Genomic DNA, 21,106 nt, shown 5'->3' on the forward strand with positions numbered 1-21,106 from the left:
CCCAAAGATTTGCACTGACTTTGCAGAACCTCTGCAATTAGTTATAAATGATTAAGTGAAAGACTGAGATCGTGTCCCAGTAGGAGAGGATACAGGCACCAATTTTAGTTACTGCTTTGCTAAGTGAAGCACTGCTCAACCCAGAGTTAACTTAGCATGCAGCTAGTAAAATGTCTGATTCTCTTCCTCTTTTTTTTTTCCAGAGATGTTTTAAAAACACATTATATAAGTTAGCATCATACTACAGAAATGTACCCCGAAACACTGGCTTCATTTCTTGGATGATTCTGTTTTCCTTAAGTTGAAACATATACCACGGGTAGCCTTTCACGTACCCTGCTTAGAAAGCACATTTCCTGTGAAATACAAGTATTCCCCCTTGGAAACCAGCCTGGGGTCTCACTTTGCTTCCAGAAAAGAGCTGGTTCATTTACTCTTTGGGACACTGGAGAAAGATGAAGGAGGCAGAACCTCATGCAGTTCTGCAAAAAACTTCCACTACCTTTGGATGTTTCAGGCCTGCACATCTCAAAAAAATGGAGCATCTAATTCCAGGTGGCAACAGGATCCACACAGGGAATGAGCAGGTTAGATTTACTAGAATCCACATTAAAACTATCTCTTTCTGTGAGCGCTGTCAACACACGCAGAGCAATTGCTGGCTGAGCTAATGAGGTAACCGGAGAAGATGCAAACCTGTAATTTTACACGGTTTTACATCTGCTGCAGTGGCAAATACAGGAGTCCTTGCCTGGTCTCTCTGCATAGAGCCAGCTGAACACCTCGAATGAGAAGGAAGGCAATTTGAGTGCTGACCTGCATCTTCTCCAGAGGCCACTCGAAGCTATGGAGCTTCTGGATGACTTCTTCAACCTTAGACGTGGCAATAATAAAGAGAAACTTCACAAAGCAGTTCCTAAGCCCGCTGCATTTCATAGACACGTAACCACACTGGCGTACCGAGCCCCTGTCCCATCCTCAGCACTGCAGGATGTCCTTCGAACCAGGATCAGCTTCAAGAAGTCACTGGAAGCTCTCTGGACCCTTCTTGCCCATCTTCACGTGCGCTGGGGCACTGTAATTGCCTGTGCAGCTTCCAGTTCCCGAGCAGACAAGTCCCCTCTTCATCGCAGGCCACCAAATGTGGTGCCTCAGGATGGGCACAGCACCTACCTGCACTCTGGGATGCTGCACTGGGATGGGAAGTTTCTCGAATGACTTGCTACTCGCTACTGAATGCCCTGACAACTTTCAGATGTTTTGCTCGACACCAGCTTGATGATTTATTGGACCTTGTGATTGTGCTACTAAAATAAAAATACAGCGTCGCGTTAAAGAAAAAGTCATCATGGAGTCTGCAGACTCCTGGGCAGATACAAACATGTTGCAGTGAGCATTCACTTCAGCAAAGAAAGGGAAGCAGGAATTTCCATTGCCGTCAGGGCAAAGGACTAATGCAGAGCAATAAATCATTAAATCCAGAGAGACATGGACTTGTCTACTCAGGAGGTGAAGGACAGACAGATGAACACTCTGAGATTACAAACAAAACAAGTTTCTGAGCCCCAAGATGAGGAACACCAAGACAGATGAGGAACACAAAGTCTTTCATAATTCAAGATAAAAATTCTATAGTGAAATAAGGAAAAGAAAAGAAAATCCAACATCAGCATGGACTTCCAAATAGTTAGGACTTTTCCAGACAGTTACCTAAATATAGATGAATACAAAATGTGAACAGTTCTTCACTGGTGAGGAAAAGTGGAGGAAGAGAAGAAACAAGCCTGCTTACTCTTTTGCACAATAAATTTATTTTATGGGTAGAAAAGTGCTAGGTGATATCCAATAGCACAGATTTTCCCTCTCTCACAGGTATTATCTTCAGACATGAGATAATAAAAGCTTCTAGCCATAACATTTTGAGAGTTTACTTCTCTTCCAAGAATACTTTGCTTAATTTTGGGAATTCATTCACTACTTAGATCACTGGAGAGATGAATACAAACAAAAAAAAAAAAAGAAAAAGAAAAAGAAAAGAAAACTTTCTTAAACAATAACAAAGGCATATTTTCCTAGAGCATCTCAAAGAAAACACTTCTTCCTAAAGGTTATTTTTATTGTTTAAAGGCAGGTGTCCAGAGCTTTTTCAGGAAGGAAATTGATATATGAGATTTCATTTCCGAATAACAGAGAGCTCTAGTTTGTAAGAGCTTTCTAGCTCACTGCAACTCCAAAAAACCAAGAAACCGCACAGCGAGGTCACGCTCTGCGGCGTGGAGCCACGAGGAGAAACGTGGTCCACACAAGACGCCAGGCAGCAGATACCACGAAGACGCTCATGTAGCTGGTTAACTTGAAAAATAACACAGGCCAATTCATCTGCAGCAGAAGATGCCAAGTAATTTTAAGAAGCTGATAAAGTTCTGTCTGCACCATATGAAGCCTTAAAAACTTTTGAGAAACGCTTTCAAGTCTGGCACACAGTAGTCTAAGCAGTAACGGCCAGAAGCATCAAGAAGCTGGAAGGAGGAGAACCCAGGGCCCGCACAGGACCACATGGGCCCATCTCGTGCTCTTCCGTGTATGCTGTAGGTGATGGAAACCACAGCTGTCACCAAAGACTAAATGATTACACCATGTGTGCCAGCACATTCAAACCTTCAGCCATTTTATGGTCACCTCCAGATGGTTGGTTGGGTGAAAATGCAACACCTGGTCTTCCAGGAGGGGAAAAAAGCACCAATAGGAAGGGAATGAAAATTCCATTTCTCTGTCCATTCTGTTGTAGAGCTACAGGAAGACTTTGCTCCTCACGTGTTCTTTCCAGTCCCAAGAGGCTGGAAATGTTCATCCCAAAATCCTGTCCTGGCTGAGCCGTGAGCTGCCGGATGGGATTGCTGCTCCTGTGCCACCCCACCTAGAGTCGGCAACCACCTCCCACCAGCCAAAAGTCGGTGTAAAAAAGGGAAATAAAAAAGGTTTTAAAAATAACACGGAGAGAAGCTGCAGTGATACGTGCAGGAAGGAATTTGGCTGCTCTCCTAACTGGGGGATGAAACTTCTATGCTGAGCTTGAAGCAGAAGGCAACCAAGAGCCCTCGTGCTTATGAGGTGCTGCTAGACGTTGCCAATAAACCCTCCTCACGGGTAACAGCAACAACCCAACTGGAAGCACATTTCTTTAATCCCAGGATTTAGCACACGCCAAGACAAAGATCTTCAAGATCAACTTAATGTTAGGGCAGAACGTTAGAACTGGAATGTCATCTTCTGGAGAAGATGGCTTTGGGAGTCTTGGAGTTACTACTGAGTTCTGAGGATACAGCAGCCTACATGGCCTGTTCCTCTTGATGAGGAAATTGCAATACTGGTATTTTGAAGCCTAAAGAAGGGAAAACAGGTATGTGAATTAGATGGGATGTTTGGATTCTACAGGGCAACACAGGGAAAACAAATTCTGGGAGTCTGGATTAAGAAAAAAAAAAAAAACACTTGAAGCATTGAAGCAGGAGAAGGAATACGGGGGACCCCTTCTATCTGCACCATAAGCAAAACTATTCCCATGCCCCAATCTCCTTTCATGGGACGACTCGATGGAACTGTTGACCCTACAGTTTGCCTGTTTTTCCGAAGTCCAGAAGCCACCATATCTGGAGTTCTGCTTCCTCAAAAATATGGTGAAGTCTTTTCCTCCCTCACTCCAGAGAGAGCAACATCCATCATTCAAAGAGACGAGTTCTGTTAACTGGAGAAGAATCTTCTGAGACCAACTGTCTGGCTCCACCATGAAGTCACAGAAAATAACAAGTGATCACAGCTGCTAACATCAGATATATCCAAGCTATGGCTCACATGTTAGCTTTGTATTAAGGTCCTCTGGAAAGAGTTACCAAAGATAAAACAATCTTCCAGCTTCTCAGTTAAAAAGGGACTACTGGGCTATGTCTGCGTCTTAAAAGCCAGTGCAAATTTGCATTTATCCCTGGAGGCTGTTAATACCAAAGGATTCCCATTGGCCTTTAACAATGTTAATGCCCTTTCTTCATGAAACGATGACAAATTCTAGTCCTCTTGATGGATGCTGATGCTCTACAGAAGTCAACAGCAGAAATGGGAAATGGATGGAGAACATCATGACCGTCTTACAAAATTGTTTACTCTTCTCAGCACAACACGATTAAGAACTCAGCCAAAGCAAGGGAGATGTGATTCAAGAGATTCCAATTGCAGCATAAAAACCCTCTTTTCAGGTTCCTCCCAAGTCCTTTGAGCAAAATGGATCTCTAGTCTTCTGAGGGGCTTTTAACAGGGATTTCATTCTTAATTTCTGCCAGGACTTCCCAGTGTAAAGACTTTAGAGGAAAGAGAAAAAAAAAAAAGAAAAAAAGAAAGAAAAGAAGAAAGAAGAAGAAGAAAGGGGAATATAGGTCTGGGAAGAGAAAGAAGCTAAGGCAGTTCAGACTGTTCACACTGTAAGAAGTAGCCACGCTGTGGCTCACACTAACTTCAGAAAGTCATTCATCTTCTAAACGGAGCCACCAAGAAAGACATTTTAGTGATTCTGACACAACAGTCATCCTTGTGGGAGGTCTAGTGAAAACGCTTGGTGCCTATGGCTTACAAAGGCAGGAGGAAGATAATGCTGCTCGGCAGGATTGCCAAAGAAAAGCAATTCTCCATTTAAATAGAGACGACAAGGGAAAAATTCCTTCCAAACATTTACAGCTGGAGGCAGCTCAATACAGCCAAGGCCACAGCTACAGGTGGGACTTCAACACTTCAGAGCCTCCAGCTAAGCCAGGAGGTAGAGATGCCACAGACATTTCTAGAGCTCTCCTGGCCATCAGCAAGACAAGGCACTCGGATATATGGGATGTTTTAGGCAGCATGTTGGAACCCACCCAAAAACTTTCCCATCATAAAGAGTATTTGGTCCCTGGCTGAAATCCAAAATTGTCTTCACCGGACCCTGCCACCCTCCCAAGGTCATAAATATCAACTAGTAATTACAGGCACTAAGTAGGCTAAAGTCTCCACTGTTTAAGTGGAGACTCCCAAACCCAAGTTGCAATACATTATATCTAGCTGGAGATTTGGGATCCCACTTCACTACGGATGTTGCTCAAGAAACCTAGAAACACTTTGACATCAAGTAAAGATTTCATAGCCCTATCTGCAAGCACCGTATCTGCTGAGCCCTGCAGTCAAATTCCCAAGGGTCCTCTGAAAAATACTAGAGGAGTAAGAGACCAGGAGATAAAATGATGTCAAAGACCCTAGGAGCAAGAAAAGGGGATACCTGCCGAAGAGAACTACAGGAAATCATCACTGCAGCAGTGCAGCAGGTGAGAAAGTCATCATACAAATAAACCTTTCCTAATCCAAAGCAAAGAGAACTTCAGGCCAAGTCACGCTCTTAGTTTTACAATAAATAAATATTTTTAAATTATTATTTTTTTAATTAGAAAAAGAAGATGCCTTTTCCTTTCCTCCTGGCAAGAGCTTTAAGTTACTACAGACAAACCAAGTTCAATTGAATACAGCATCTACCTGCAAATTGAGAGGCCACTCATAGCTCTAAGCCCAACACAAAACTTTGGGGGATACCCAGAAAATCTTACTAATCAAGGCAGCAGAAATACAAACTTGTTTTTATTCAGCAGGAAATACACTGCCAACTAGCAGCTCTGGCCCATAGTGCTGACCCTGCAATGGAAGAACCCCAGATGCCCAAAATTCAGTTCCTGTGATCCATGTGTAGCAACAAGTGGGACCCTCCACACTGTTCCAAGGTGCCCCTCGTCACACATCCCAGGAGAGCTGGCACGTTACCACATTCCGGCTCTTTTAAGTGAAAACCACATTCCCCAAATCAGGCTCATTTCAAAAGAAAGCCAAGACACTTTAAAGCACTTGCAAATAAGCCCTGTAAGAGGAATGGGTCTGAAAGAGTTGAAAAGCAAAACGGCTTTGCAGACTCACCCTACCAGCACACGACGTCTTGGGTTGCTCATTAGAAGCTCGACAGGCTTAGACTAACACTGAAATTATTCTGCAAGCTCCCTTTCTCCTTCTTCCTTGCCCTAGGAAGCAAGGAGCACGAGAGCAATTTGCTATGGGGGAGATGGTCGATGAGAATTGCATCGCACATGGACGCGTGGACGCCACTAGCTGGGAGCTTTGAGAAGAGCTTCAGTAGTCACAGATAGGAAAAAACCCACAGACCCGTGAGCCGAGCTGCTGTCTGAGCAGCCTCCCAGGATTTAACCTTCCCTGGGCAGCCTGTTCCAATGCTTGACTACGCTTTCCATGTAGAAATGTTTCCTAATATCTACTCTGAACCTCTCCTTTTATGGCAGGGAGAGGATGTTCACACATGGTGTTCCCATCCCCACAGCTTTTACCCCTATCCTGCTCTTTCTACAATAAAATTTTGAGTTAACACTAGTGTTTTTTTCTCTCTCTCTCATTTTTTTAATGTTTCTGTGATTAAAATTGCAAATAAAGAGCCAACACGGCCATACCCAAGGCCCCAGCTCAGAGGCTGGCAAGAGTGCCCGGCTGTCTACAACCCAGTTACTTCCAAAGCTCCCTCTCGCTCTCCGTACGCATCCGCAGCGCTCCCAATTTATACAAAACAAATGTCAAATTTGCTCCAAGGGTCTCCGGGGCCAGGCGGCGACAAAAAAAGGAGTTCCCACGATAAGGCAAATGGCAGGAATCAGCGGCCGCTCCCACAGAAGTCGTCTTCCTTTCAGATACGCAGTAGGTTTTAATTATTTTGCAATAAAGACCTATATGCATAGGCATTTTTTTTGATTTACTAGATCATCTCTTAAATTATAAGCCAAGCCGTGTACTTTTTTTTTTTAAAGAAAAATACTTTAAAAATTAATTAAAAATAGAAACAGCACTGCAGCAAACATTTGGAAATTTTTCGGAGCTGATTGTTTATTGGGACTCCAACTGATTTTAATGAAAAATATGGTTATAATTTTAAAAAACAGCACTTTTATGTTTTGCATAAGGAAAGTCCCTACAATGCAACCTCCAGGGCACTTTATTTTTTTATTTTTTTTAGAAAAAAACAAGAATCTCAAATGGTCACAGGGTTCTCTGGCCAAAAGCCCTCCTTGAAAACCCAAAGATGTGGGTTGCAAACTATTCCAAGTATCCACAACAAGTGAAACTGGATGTAGAAAAGTATGTTCTCAACATTTACTTCTGTTTATGATGAAACTGGAAACAGATGACCCCTAACAACATATTGTGTGAACTGGTAATTAACCATCTGCAGATGGAGCCCAACTGCTCATCGTTTGCCTGCCCCGCTCTGATCGTTCCCATTCGGCACTAGTGGAGGTCAGCGAACGGGTAACCAGGGCCGTGCCCTCCCGTTGCAGCCTCCTGACACGTCTCCATGCTCCACTCACAGAACCATTATGGTTGGAAAAGACCTTCGAGATCAGCAGCTCCAACCATAAACCCATCAGTCAACAGGCTTGACCCAACGCTGACAGCGGCACCTGCGAAAGTGCCAGTCCCTGGTGCAGGAAGTCCCCAAGGAGGGGGATGTGGAAGGAGACACAGGAGGTGACACCTGGTCCTGCTCGGAGGTGTCACTCTGGACTTGGGCTTATGCCATGCTGACCTCTCTAGGAGCAGCTGGTGCTTTTGCCCATTTTCACATTTGTTTATCAGAAATTTTGGTGTCCCCCACTACACATCGCATTGGGGTTCTCTTGGCTTTCCCCTTCACCTGTTTCTGCCATCAGTTTTGCAGAGGACAAACCCACACCAACACTCCTTAATTCCCATCCCAGCTACACACTCACGCTCATACCTCTGACACAGACAAAAGCACTTCCAGAGCCAACGCCAAGGCAACGTCTACCACTTTTTTTAAGTCCCTCTGAGTCAACGAGCACTACCTTGGGACACATATTGACAAGGTCATCAAGACACCCAAGGATGAAGAGATGGAGACCTCATCATTCCAGTAACGTGGCCCCTTCCGCCCAACACTGACAAATCCTTAGAGCGGAATTCCCTGCTCTGTTTCCAGGTCTGGAAACGGAGCCCGTACATGAGCTTTAGCAGGCAGCCACATTTCAGCCCCGCTTTGAGAGCTGAAAAACAAGTTGCCATGACTTGATCATGCATCTACAGGCAATGAAAAAGCATCTAAACTAGGAATAAAATATATCAGCACTACCAATACTAAACACACACACGCACATTTATAAGAGGGGCCAGTTCCACCAAGCTGAAAACAATTACGAGCCAAATCAGTTGGGAAAAAGAATGTAATCAGAAAAATATGATGACTAATTGAAAATTGTTTAAGAACATTTTAACTAGATGCTCAAAAAGCCACAATCCCACAACTGAAAGCAAAGGCCACACTAGTTAAAAAGCAACCTGGCTCAGAAGGAAGTTAAGGAAGCTATAAAAAACACAAACATGACAAACGGAATAAAGAGGAAAGCTGAAGCTAACAAAAATTTGCTATTAGGAACCAGGCATAACTGATAAGGGAAGCAAAAGGATACATGAAGAAATCCAGAGTTGGTTGAGTTGACAGTGAGGGGACTTTCTTCTTTGAAGCACACAAAGGGGTAAAACATTTAACACATTGTGCCTCTACCAAAAAGAAGTGGTATTTTTTTTTCTCATAGAAATGCAGAACTGGAGGGAAAAACCTGCTCTAGATTCTGCACTTGAGCAAAAAGGTAAGTAAGGCCGTTGTGTCGCAGAGGGATGCAAAACCTCTGGAATGCAGGCAGAGCACTGGGAGCACAGCAGAGCACGAATGGACGGAGTTCGGGTGGCCAAATTTAAGGTTGGTGAAAAAGTGATCTGGTTTCACACCACAGCAGAACAACAGATTGGGAAAATTGGAGTTCTTCCTACGGGGAGGCTGATTTCTTCCACCAGGACGAAGGTTAGCAATCTGTGAGTACCCAGTGAGTTTGCAAAGAAAGCCAAGGGCAGGCCAGAAATTAGGTAGATGTTATTATCCATGGGAGTGATTAAGAGCATAGATATATCAAGTGCAAAGTACCTTCTCATTTGGAGATAACAGAAGACTGAAGACTATCTTGGCAATTATTTTCCATTGATTGTATCTGCAATCCTTAGAAAATGAAGGGAACAAACATTAAAAAAGAAGAAACAACAGTTAAACACAGAAGACGAAAGGAGCAGACAGGCAATAAAAAGTTATGGAAAGCATGGAAACCCACCAGTGACACCAAATTATGGTATTTGCAGAACTGAAGGCTACAAAACTCCTAGGACACATTAAATCTTGGGCAATCAGGAAAAATAATAATAATAAAAAAAATAGTATCTGGGCTGGGCTGTCCAGCTCTGCAAGGAAGCAGCACGTCTGGGAACACCCACCTACAAAGCAGGACACGCATGGGCCACAGGGGATGCACACACTACCTTCCTTTACCAAGGAAAATAGGATTTTTAAACATCATGCAAGTGCACCACAGGGTTAAACCCTCTATAATGGCAAACGGACATCAAAGATTAAACTTTCATTGGAAAGTGCCTGGATTTTTCACTGTAATTCTTTGCAAACAGGGAAAGAAATAGAAGTTTTGCACCCTCAAACACCTCTGCAGAAACACTAAGCTGCTGAGCAGCAGGTTGCGCACGTGCTTATGTAGGTGTTGGAGCCTGGAGAAGATGCAAACAAGGGACTTCTTGTAAGAGCTGCCTTAGGTAACGTCTAAGAACATTCAACCTGCATTGCAGAAATGCCAGATTTTCAGAGCCTATGTCAGGAGAAAATTAAGAGCATCAAGCCCCGAGCTATTTCCCTACATTTAATCAACGTATTTAGGGAGGACTAACACCTACAGTGAACCACCCAGTTTGGGTTTGTTGGGTTTTTATATAAAATGTACATTGCAATCTGTATGAAAACTAGGAAGCTGCCCAGACAACCTGCTTTGGCCTGAGAAATGGGGACAATCTTCTGGTTTGGTGGGGGGGAACAGTAACAAGATGAAATTGTGGGCAGGGGCACGGAGACCACGTCTCATCCCTGTGAGTACCACTCGATACCAGGCGCTGGTGTAACAACTCAACAAGAATACATGCCAGGGCCAGTCAAAGTAATACTCTCCTTTCAATCCAAACTGTGGTATGTGCAACATTCCCTTCTCGCCCCGGGTCCCACATCTTCGACTGAGTCAGAGCTTTATTCATCTTCCCGTAACACAGCGAGTTTGGCAATCCAAGCATTTTCAAGTTTCATCAAAATCCATAAACACGTTTTATTCTATCCAGAAGAACGCTGAACTTGGCGGGCTGAAGCACCACAACGGTGGCCCCAAGTCAAGAAAAATCCTCTTCTGACGAGTCAAAACATCACCCAGGAGTTAAATGAAGTAGGTCTGGAAAACGGGCATTTACTTGGAATATAAATACTCTTATTTGTCATAAACAAATAGCTGTAAAAAGCTTGTAATTATTACACATTACCATTAACAGCATGCTAGGAACACGTCATCCCATCAGGTGCTCTCCCAGATCGGCAAGACCAGCAAACTGGGGCAAACGTGGAGCAGCAACTTGCCCGTGACCACCAGAAGCAGCATCAGAGGCAAAACCCGCGCGCCAGGGCCCTGGCTCCAATTCTATTTGTCCTTAAGTTCTTCTTTTTTACTTCGGTCTCTATCACAAGGATAGAAACATAAAGTACAAATCTAGTTTTATTGGAGGCATAAAGTGTTAAAAGAGCATCATATGCCAGTGGTCTTGGCCTCTGGAACAACACAGACTAGAAGCTGTCCACTATTAAATATCTACTTCAGGGTCAGTAATTGTGGTTGAACTGGAAGGCAAAACTTTGGGAGAAAACGAGTTCTTTGATTTTTAAAGTCCCAGGGATGCAATGTCCATCACAACTCCTGACAGGTTATTCCAGCCTCCAAACACCCCAAACCTACATTTACTCAGCAGTGACCTTCACCATGGCCCTTATTACGCCTTTGGCTGCTTGTTTTGTGCCCACGGCTACAAATCAAATTCCTCTAACAGCAGAAATCCAGCAGAAATCACAATTCTCCTCCTCAATACAATAAAGTTAAGTTCCTTGAGCCTCTTGCTGTAAATTGTCTCCTAACCCCAATGTTGATGCTTCAGGTTTCAAATTACCCTGTGCAATGAGAGCAAGGGCTGCTCAGGGAAGGGACAAGGTCAAGTGCCACTTTGCCGGCAAGATAAAATTCACACTGGAAAAACTAAAATTCTCTGCTGGAAAAGGACTAGCCTCTGGCTCTCTCTTATTACAGTTAAACAAATGGCTGATCAGCCATCCCAACACACCACAGAAGAGGAGAGCAGACTGCAGGAGAACTGAGCCAGCCCAGACTGGTGCCAGGGAGGAGGCACAGCAGCGATGGGCAATGCCAAGCCGAAATCCAAGAGAAGGAAACACAAAGATGGATTTTTGTTATTCAGCCACTCAGCAGTTCAAGAGATTCCACACCAACTGGACTGCAGAATGTGACAACCTTGAATCTGTGACTAAAGAAAAAAACAACTGTCAAAAATCCAATTACATCTGTAGTCAAGGAAAAAGCTTTATGAAAAGCTCCCAGCTTTGAGGTGGCTGAAGATCTGAGAACAGGTGACAAGAATATACACTGATTAAGAAATCAATTTTTATTTTCCCCACCCACTTTCCTTCCTTCCATAATTGCCAGTTTATGAGTCATTCCCAAATCGCATCTCTCTGCTTCGCATTAAGCTGGGCAGACTCTTCCCAGACGCTGCAGCACGCGTTGCCAGCACACTTTGCAACCCCAAGATCCTGCACACATTCCTACGGGCGTGCACGATGCCAGCAAAGCCACCAGCAAAGCTTGGCCCAAGCGACGCTCCACACGCAGCCCGCTCTCCTGCTAATCCCACGGCACGATTTCCGGAGCTCTCCCTGACCTGGGGTTCACATTTGGTCAGCATTTCTGATAAAGAGCACTTTCCAATTGGTTTTCCTGAGGTTTCCAACTGAACTGTAATTTTCCACGTCCTCAAAGAAACATAATTCTTCTTTGTCTTCTGGACAGCCTTCAAAGATCTACTTAATTTTATGTCTACCTTTTCCCACATTGCTCCTTCGAACATGGCAAGGGGATTAGGTTTTTTTTTTTTTTTTTTTACCACTATTCTTAATAATAAGAGGAAGTCGGCTTAAAAGTTACCATCAAAAGTTAAAAATATTGAAAAGGGAAAGAAGAAAATGTCTTGGACAAAATCAAGCATTCTGAAATCCGTCATGTAGTGTTGGTTGTGAAACTCCAAGATGTCTAGGAACGAAGCTGGCTACGCTTCCCGCCACCGGCATTTCGGCTCCAGGGAAGGACCGCGCTTCGGGCGGGTGTTTTCTCCTCTCCAAGGTACCTTAGCAGAAAGCAGAGGCGTCGGATGCTGCTCGTCGCACTTGGAGCGGCACCACTCGGGCTGCGTCTTGGAGACGGCAGCACCAAGGAAGCTTCTGCAGCAAAATAAAAACATCCTCCTAAACAGAGGAAAAGCAAAGGGAGAGAAAAGCCAGAGCGCAGTTAACAGCAGCCTCGAAAAAGCCCACAAAACACCAGCTAGAGAGTTCTAAGAGGCACGAGGGATACCCAAAAGAAGACTTCTGGTTTGGAGATGTACAGATTAACAAATTGTAGTTAACAACTCGAGGTTCTTCCCTCCTTTAAAAGAATTCAGATGTCGATCTGGAAGTAGAATCCAGGTTTTAGTTCTTTGTGCTCCATGAGATTGGAGGCACCAGACACCAGCAACTCCCTCCAGCACCTCACTCGGTGCCATGGCTCTCCTTGCTGCGGCCATCACAGAAACGCAGCTCCAAATGAAGCGCTTGCAATAGTTGCTCATCAGAGTTTAATAGAAAAAAACAACACAATCGAGGTCCAAGTCAAGCCCAGTTAACCCACTATATACTAAGCCCGTCAATGCACACTAGTACTTAGTCCTTCGCAGCAGAAAACACGCTGCAATTCCCGTCTTTCCGACATCCTGAGTAACCTTAGGAGAACCACGGAACAACCAGCCAAGGAAGAAGAGCAGGTTTTACCAAGGCCACATCATAGTTTCCTGGGAACGACCCTCCTTCCCCACTCACCAGGCTGCACTGACATCAAGCAGCTTCAACCTGACAGTCAGTAACTAAAAGTGCCAGGAGCAGCACAGAAAACAGCACGACACGCCGGACCCAGAGCCAACTCGCCTCTCTGGCAGGGCTTCTTCCAAGTGTTAGAACAAGCCCACAGACAGACAAAAAACTTGTCTCAGAAACCTCCACCACTTGGTCCTGGGGCTGAAAACATCTCCTGTCCAAACTGCAAAGTAATTGCACAGTGATGAAAACCCTTTGATGGAAAGGCAGCAAAAAGGGGCCCAAACGAATGTGAAGAGTGTTTGATGCGCACTAGGTCTTTGGGACATCAAGACCTAATAAAGAACAAAGAAATGCATTGCCTTTTTACAAACAAATGCATCTCCATTTTACAAACAATTGCATTTTCATTTCAGCCCCGTTTGCAGAATCTTGGAATGGCAGGGAAAAGAAGGGCACCTTTATACCTGTGTCAACCAAGACAGTTTTCCAATGAAAACATTATCACCGTTTTTCATACCAGACAGAAAATTTCAGGATCTGGGTGAGCAACATTCACTGTCTACAAATGCCAAGTTTTGCATTTCCCCAAGCTGCTTTTGTCTACTCGGGTCCTGCCCTCACTAGGCTGCAGTGGCCACCAGACAGGCTCTGAGATCTCTGGCTTGTGGCAAGCACCTCGGTGCCTCCCTCTGAATATGAGAGAGAGACAAATCCACGTCAGCACAGGCTTTTCATATTTCTGTCTTAAATCTCCCTATTCATTTACTCAAAGCAACGGAGTTGTGGGATCAGAGCACACAGGGGAACAGTTAGATGCAGTGCCGTTAAATCCAGTGACTTTAAAGTGGTCAACGCCTCAAGTGAGGTAACGTCACTTGTACAGAGAGAGCTTTCAAAGGCAGGACAGTTTTTCATTAAAGCACTTTGGTGAAAGAAGGGTCTACCAAGGCATGGGAAACATACAGGAACTCTCCTCTCCTGTGAGGGTGTCAGAGCCCTGGCACAGGCTGCCCAGGGAGGCTGTGGAGTCTCTCTTCTCTGGAGATCTTCAAAACCCGCCTGGATGCCACCCTGTGCCCCATGCTCTGGGTGTCCCTGCTGGAGCAGGGGGTTGGACTAGACGATCTCCAGAGGTCCCAACCTCAACCATTCTGTGATTCTGTGAGTTCAAGGCAGAGTTTTTCTTCTTAGCGTAAAACCCCTCAGAACAAGCAAACATGACGTCCCTGAGAAGCCCTTCTGCCGCTCCCTGCCTCATCGATGCAGCAGGCCGTTCCCAACCACTCCATCCATGGGCCCAGAGCCCATGTCCCCGTCACCGCCGTTCTTGGTCTTCTGGCATCTGCTCCCCACAGACATTAATTAACACTCAATTTATGCAAATCTGAGCAGCACTAGGCACATCCAGGGGTAAGTGGCAGTGACAGTTAAACACAGCAATCTTCTGTGGGTCACAAATGTCCTGGTCGCAGCAGCATGCTCAGTGTTAGTGGTACCCAGTCCTAACAAAACCTATTCAGAGGGTGACTACCGAACACCGCAGCCTTAGGGATCATCCTTCCTTCATGCAAAATCATAGGCACCTGTGCTAGTTTTAGGTAATTACAGCACAATTTCACTTTAACACATTGGAAGAGAAAAAAGCACTGATGAAGCAACAGCCAAAAAGAAGAGATGCAACTGCTTGTAGCTCCTCAACCCCAGCAGCCAAAAACAAGGTGGCCCGTCATCTCCAAGGCTCTAACATTGTGATGAACATGCTTACAGCCATAAGAAGCTTTCTAAGTGATTGCCCAATTTCCGATCCTAAACTCACCTCCGAGACTGTGTCAGAAAGGCTGAGGTCTTTCCCATCACTTCTTTCACAAGAGGCTGGGAATTGGTCTAGAAGGAGATCCCCTACCCTACCTTACCTTGCTGAGGCCCAAGAGGATCTCAGCTGCTCAAACCAGAAGATTGATGATGGAAAATACTGGCAAACAAAACAGAGGTCTCATCAAGATGTCCAGAGCACTTCCAGTGAGGACAAATTATTCCCAGGCTCTTCGTGCTTTTCACAGATAGATCATGAGAGGTTTTATGAAGATATCAAACCATTGAAAAAACACAAACCTGGAACACCTCAGCTGAGGACCCTCCAGATACCAGCTTATACTTTAAGAACTTCACCACCAACAACTCCCTAAAGTACGTGTCCTTGAAGATGGCTTCCCGTAGGCTGAATTACCTCAAAGCTGTAGACCAAATTGGTCTAAAATCCAGCTACGAAACCAAACCTCGCCATCCGCACAGTTTTATCACTGGGAAAATGAAAAATGCATCGGATGTGGACAAACCCAATGTCAATATTTGCTGGTGAAGACAATTTCCAGGAGGTTCCCTGAAACACATATCCTCGCACCATCCACGTGCGAAAACGCTCCTCCTCAGTAAGGCCGTCACATGTCGGCATGTGCTTGGGGCCACTTTCCTCAAAGTCAGGTTTTGATGGATTATATAGCTCTCCAAAGACCACGATTTAACCCAGGTTCCCAGCAAAAGGCATCCTGATCCCAAAGTCGGGCCCAAGCGCGTGTGCTGGAGGTCGCAGCTGGCCCTGCCGGGCTCCCTCCCTGCCCTCCACCACAGGCCGTGAGCAGCAGCCTGCGCCCAGGGCCGCCCAAGCCCTCCCGCTGCTGCCTTCCCAAAACTCCTGGGTATCCTAATGAACAGAAAAATATTTCAGAATATTAAAGGCCATCTCCTTAATACCTCAAGCTTTGCCTCTTGTTAAAGTCCCACATTAAAATCTGACTTCAGGGAAGGGGGAAAAGGAGGAGGAGGAGGGAAGGAGCAAGAGGCGAGGCGGGGGCAGGGGGAACAAAAAACGCACTTTGCTCTCATTTCGCAAGCTGGACAGAACATTGGGTATTTTCCACTGCTTTTATTTAAACCAGATCTGCTGCCTGGGATAGGCACGCTACCTCCACGAGGAGCCCGGCCCTCGAGAAGGTCCCGGCGCAGCTTCCAGGTGGGGCCAGGCAAGGATGTCCCATCCACAGACCTCGTTGTGTGCTTGATGGATGGAGACCCGATGGACGGGCAGGTGCCACTTCCTGGCAGTCTCACATCCTAGAAATAGGGAGGGCAGAAACAGCAGCGCTGGAGGCTGCTGTGAGGGCCTCAAGCAAGTTGGTAGAGACGGGTGACCCTGTTCCCTTGCTAACCGGTGACAGGGCGCTGGCCACAACCATCTACCTGATCCTCCGTGTCCCTCCAGACAGCGAATCCCTGGGGAAGGAACCAGACCTCGCGACAGGGACCCACCACGCAGTAGGGAAGCAGGGAGGACTTGCTTTTTGGAAATAAGCTGCAAATTTGGGATCGTTCTCTATGCGCAGCAACACTTTTTTTGGCCAACAAGAGTTACAAAGGAGCATCATTAAAAGGATAGTAATAAAAAAGAACAAAAATTAAACTGTTAGACACCAACGCTGGTATGATGAATCCTACGGGACTGCTCACCAATCTACAGAGGAAAAGAGCCAAAAATCTTGACAAGAATGAAGCGCATCTGCTTCTGCTCAGGCTCCCTGCTTAAATGAAGCTCTAAGCAAAGGTCCAACATGACCAGCAGCACAGAGCAACACAGGCATCTCCAGCGGCTTCTCATTCCTTTTCCCATTAGGAGGTCCCAAGCCCTGGATCTCCAGGGCTGCTCCCAGCTGACCTCTGCTCCCAATAGGCTCTGCAGAGCCAAACATCTGCCGGCCCAACTGAGCCGGTCCCCGGCACTGAGGAAGAGTCCCGCTCCCCAGCGCAGCCTCGGACAAGCGCCGCACGTCACTTCCATCCCCAGCTTCCCATCCAGGCCTTGCTGGTGGCCACAGACCACTAATCCTTACTCTCCATTTCAACTGCCTGCCCCTCCACAGCCCCCAAATTGACTCCGTCTGCTGCTGGATTCGCCTCCTTCAGCTCTTCCTGCTGAACAGCCATGGTGGGGTTGCTGCAACAGCAGCTTCTGCCTTGGCGGGTGCAACGCTGCAGCCCCACACAGCAACTTTGCATTAAGTCCACACAGCAGCAACCCTTCACCAAGGCCCAACACACCAAAGCAGAAAAGCTCCCTGTGCAAGCCGCGACGGACGCACAGAACGAGGGACATGCACAGGACAACGGATATGTGCAGGCCAAGGCTCCACTCACCATTTGCACCTCATTTCTCCTGCCTTTGGACAGCACAAGGATGCAGAGCACCAGGCCAACCTATGGAACCCAGTGCAGGTCACCACAACCAGTGACTACCAGTTATCAGGCTCAGGCACGGAGAACACGACATGAAAAGAGACTACTGGAAGATGGTTCCCAACCCAACGTGTCTTACCGGACCATGAGAGTCTACATTAAGGTCTGGAAAACTTCTTGCCTGGTTTCACTTCGGATCTGTGGCCAAACAGACCCAAAAGCACATATATTTTTATTTGCATCCTGATATTTGGCAACAGCAAGAAATATTTCCTAGCAAGGGCAAAAAAAATTCTTCCATTCACACTGAAACATCGACTGGACATCCCTGTGGGCCTAATTCCCTGAACACTGAAATCCAAACCTCCAAATGGGAAAAATACACTGATTACCTGCCAGGAACCTCAAGAGTGGCAAGCCAAGCCCTTAATAATAGCTTGCAATACCATCTGGCTGCCACACAGTAACTGGGAAAATGTTATTGTTCTGAGTTTGATTTACTTGTCAAGATAATTGTTTCAGTATTAATTAAATGTTCTTCTCTGCAGCTGCATAGAAAACTCACGTGGAGAATTTACTGATTGCTCAGTATATGCCTCTCTTGAGTCAACAGGCACAGCATGACCACTAGACCCAAGCTGTTCTGCTAAACGCTAACATTTTGCCATCTCAAAATCTGAATATCTGGTTCACAGCTTGGAAGGTCAATTATCAGCACAACTTTTTACGCCCTCAGAACAGCTAAAACATTGGCAGTGGAGGGGAAGACCACGACATCCCCTGCTAAAACAAAACACTTGGTGATGCAGCCACTGCCATAAAGACACTTCTTCTACGTTTCAGTCCGCAAAGTTAGCTGGCACTCAGCAGATTTTCCAGCTGAGGATGCTCAGTCATTCCATCGTTACGCAGACTCAACCCACCCAACGCCCTGCTCACGGCAGCTCGCGGGCCTAGCTCTTTGCAGCATGCTGCAGCACCCATGTCCCCTCTTTGCAGAGGACAAGCTCAGCAGATGTTTCTCCTGCTCCTGAGATTGCCATTATAGGCAATGGAATGGGCTTCCTAAATGGTCACCTCGTCTGATCGTGTGACTGTTCCAACTCTGCCTTCCAGCCATGGCTTCCCCACTCTGATTCACCGCAATGAGCTACAAGTGCATCAGAACACACAAAAGATGTTCCAGATGGCCTCAAAGTTTTCTTAATGAAAGGCACCTTCATAAAAAGAAACTAATTATTTATACCAGTGTGAGCACAAGAGCAATTTTTAACTACTCAAAGGAACTGGTAATGGGGCCAGGAGGTCTGACAGGTCCAAAGTCTTGCTGTAGATCACTGGACAAGGAGCGAGGTGCTTCTGCTCCTCACAAAGCCATGCTATTTTAAAGAGCTTAAACTATAACCCAAAATGTATCGTCACCTTCACCTAGGAGTCCTACCAATTAGCCAAATCCATCATTGGTGGAGGTAACAAGGCACTGTATTTCTTGTTTTTTCAGCTCTCATTCTGTTATAACAAATTCTGACCAGTGTTCCTGCTGCCTGAAAAAGGTACAGAAATGTCGATTATTTCTTAAGTCCTGCAGCTGCAGTTCCACAACCTTCTTGGACTTTGACACACCACCCTTCAGAGCAGAAAGGAGAGGTATAGGTCTACATCTTCCATATGGACAGCTTGGTCCAAAATCCTTTCCATATTCTGTTGGCTGCATCTCACTCTCTTCTATTCCTTCTGAGTTCAATTTATGACCCAGTTTGTCGAGTGAACGACAGAAAGACTCCAGAGGTTCTCAGAAACAGAGGGAAGGGATTGTCCTTACGGGGTTTACATTTCTATGATGTTAATTACATTAAGCCAGTTTTCTATTCAGATTATAGGCTTGACGCTGTCGTTGCAACCTCTGAAGTCTCTCCAAAACCTTCCTCCGCTGCCGTTTGCGCAGCTCTCTTGGTAGAGGCCAAAGCTGTGGAAATTTGGGCTGTGTCTTGATCAAAGCTCTCCTCGTGTTCCGTGCAAATTTCAGCGCTTGCGGTAGTTGGCCGCCCTCGCGAAGCTCCAGCCGTTGCCTTTCAGCACCCGCTGCTCTCTGCCTCTTCTAAGGGACGATTAGGCACGGCTCTCCGGCAAAGCTGGTATTTAAAAAGCCGTTTGAAGGCCTGGGACAGGGTTTTACATAATCATTGTGAGTTTGTTTAATTAAGCTCAGCAAAATGTTTCAGTTTGAGATCAAAACTACTCAACGGCTCACCACTCTCCTCGGAGATGTGTTCTATCCTGAAGGAACTGCAGAAACTGCACAACGGCAGCAGCAGCTGAGCTCGTGCAGAACCCCATTCCCAGGGCACGTTCCAGACCAGACGTGCAGGGGCTCCTCAGCAAGGCCCCAAAGCTCCAGCACCTCCGCTCGCTGGTGACCAAACCAACCCCTGCGACGCCAACAGTACAAGAACACACACAGTTCCTTCTGACTAAGGCAAACTCCACAGTTTTAATAAATCTGCTTCTGCCAAGCACCGCATTCCTATCAGAGATACGCAGAAGAAAAGCCATAACTACACATCCTACCCCAGAACAAGGGAATTCACTTAAAACTGCCCAAACCTCCACAGGCTGTTTCCGACCTATGCAGGAACAGCTTTCTCCATCACAGGCCAGGCCTTATAAATAAAGTTTTGAGCTTTTTACTGCTATTCAATGATTTGACACACAGATTTTTTTCCTTAAATATGGAACTCCACAGTGTTCTAGGGCAAGTATCTTCCTCTAGGCATTAAGATACAGATGCAACTTCTGCTAAAAAGGTATCAGTCATGTTTGGGGCAATCCTATATAGACCTGTGCACACACGTTGAACCCTCTTTAACACACAGGGTTACACAGACAGGTTGGACATCAGAGATGCTGTTTCTTTGCTCTGAGACAGTCAGCAGCTCCTAAGGACTAGGTCTGACGATACTTGAACAAAAGAAAGTTTTTTCCAATTTCCCAAGCTTCCTCTGGAAGCTGACAATAAAAATTGCCATCAGAAGCCTCTGTCTTATTTAAAAACATGTAAGAAAAAAGCTCTGGAAAAGCCTCTAATCATAAACGCACCTCTGATTAGAGACAGCAATCATCAGGAGAGCTCCTCTAAGCCGAGAAGTAAACCAATTCCTCCTGAAAGAGTTCGGTCTGGGTCAAACTGGGAAGCCCAAGGCAGTTTTAATGTCTGGGAGGTGGTACCAGCAGAGGTTGGGTAGGGAACATTTCACAAACCTTCTCAAACACAACAGGCACACAACAGGCTTGACCCTTTGGCTGGATTGGATCTGCACTGGTGTCTTACAGGAAGGAATCCGAGCTGTCCTACGTCAAGCTGCCAGCTAAAAGATTGAACATCCAACAATGCTCACTCCTTCCTGGGCTTGAGAGGGAAACTCTTTGTCTGAGACGTCACTTTTGAATTGACCTACTCTCAAATCTACTGCAAAGCTTATTGCAAAAATACGTGGGTTTACCCTGGGCAGAAGTATCAAAAGGGGCAGAGAGGAGATAAATGAGCTTTGGAGTTTCCCAAACCTGAACGGTTGGACTCGATGATCTTAAAGGTCTTTTCCAACCATAATGATTCTATGAATCAGGAGGAGGCAACAAGTACTTGACTCCTAATCTTCTCTTCCTCTCTTACACTGTCCTCAAATTCCTGGGAAGTTGTGGTCAGTGGCCACTTCCACATCCTCCTGCCAA

At 45.8% G+C, this 21,106-nt stretch overlaps 1 protein-coding gene across 5 annotated transcripts in view; it reads right to left on the bottom strand.

Moving 5' to 3' along the window:
- Nucleotides 1–21,106, bottom strand: part of EXOC6B (exocyst complex component 6B) — a 215,576-nt gene that overhangs the window by 134,571 nt on the left and 59,899 nt on the right. For 3 of the 5 annotated variants that reach the window (XM_088536657.1, XM_088536655.1, XM_088536653.1), the window contains exon 7: nucleotides 9,065–9,136. The exons of the other annotated variants lie outside the window; for them this stretch is intronic. In XM_088536657.1, the coding sequence (XP_088392783.1) occupies nucleotides 9,065–9,136 (72 nt within the window). The remainder of the gene's footprint in view (nucleotides 1–9,064; nucleotides 9,137–21,106) is intronic. 5 annotated transcript variants of the gene reach the window in all.

Source organism: Tinamus guttatus, unplaced genomic scaffold (genome assembly GCF_059628265.1).
Source record: "Tinamus guttatus ecotype Peru unplaced genomic scaffold, ASM5962826v1 Tinamus_guttatus_pri_ptg000690l, whole genome shotgun sequence".
NCBI classification, from domain to species: Eukaryota; Metazoa; Chordata; class Aves; order Tinamiformes; family Tinamidae; genus Tinamus; species Tinamus guttatus.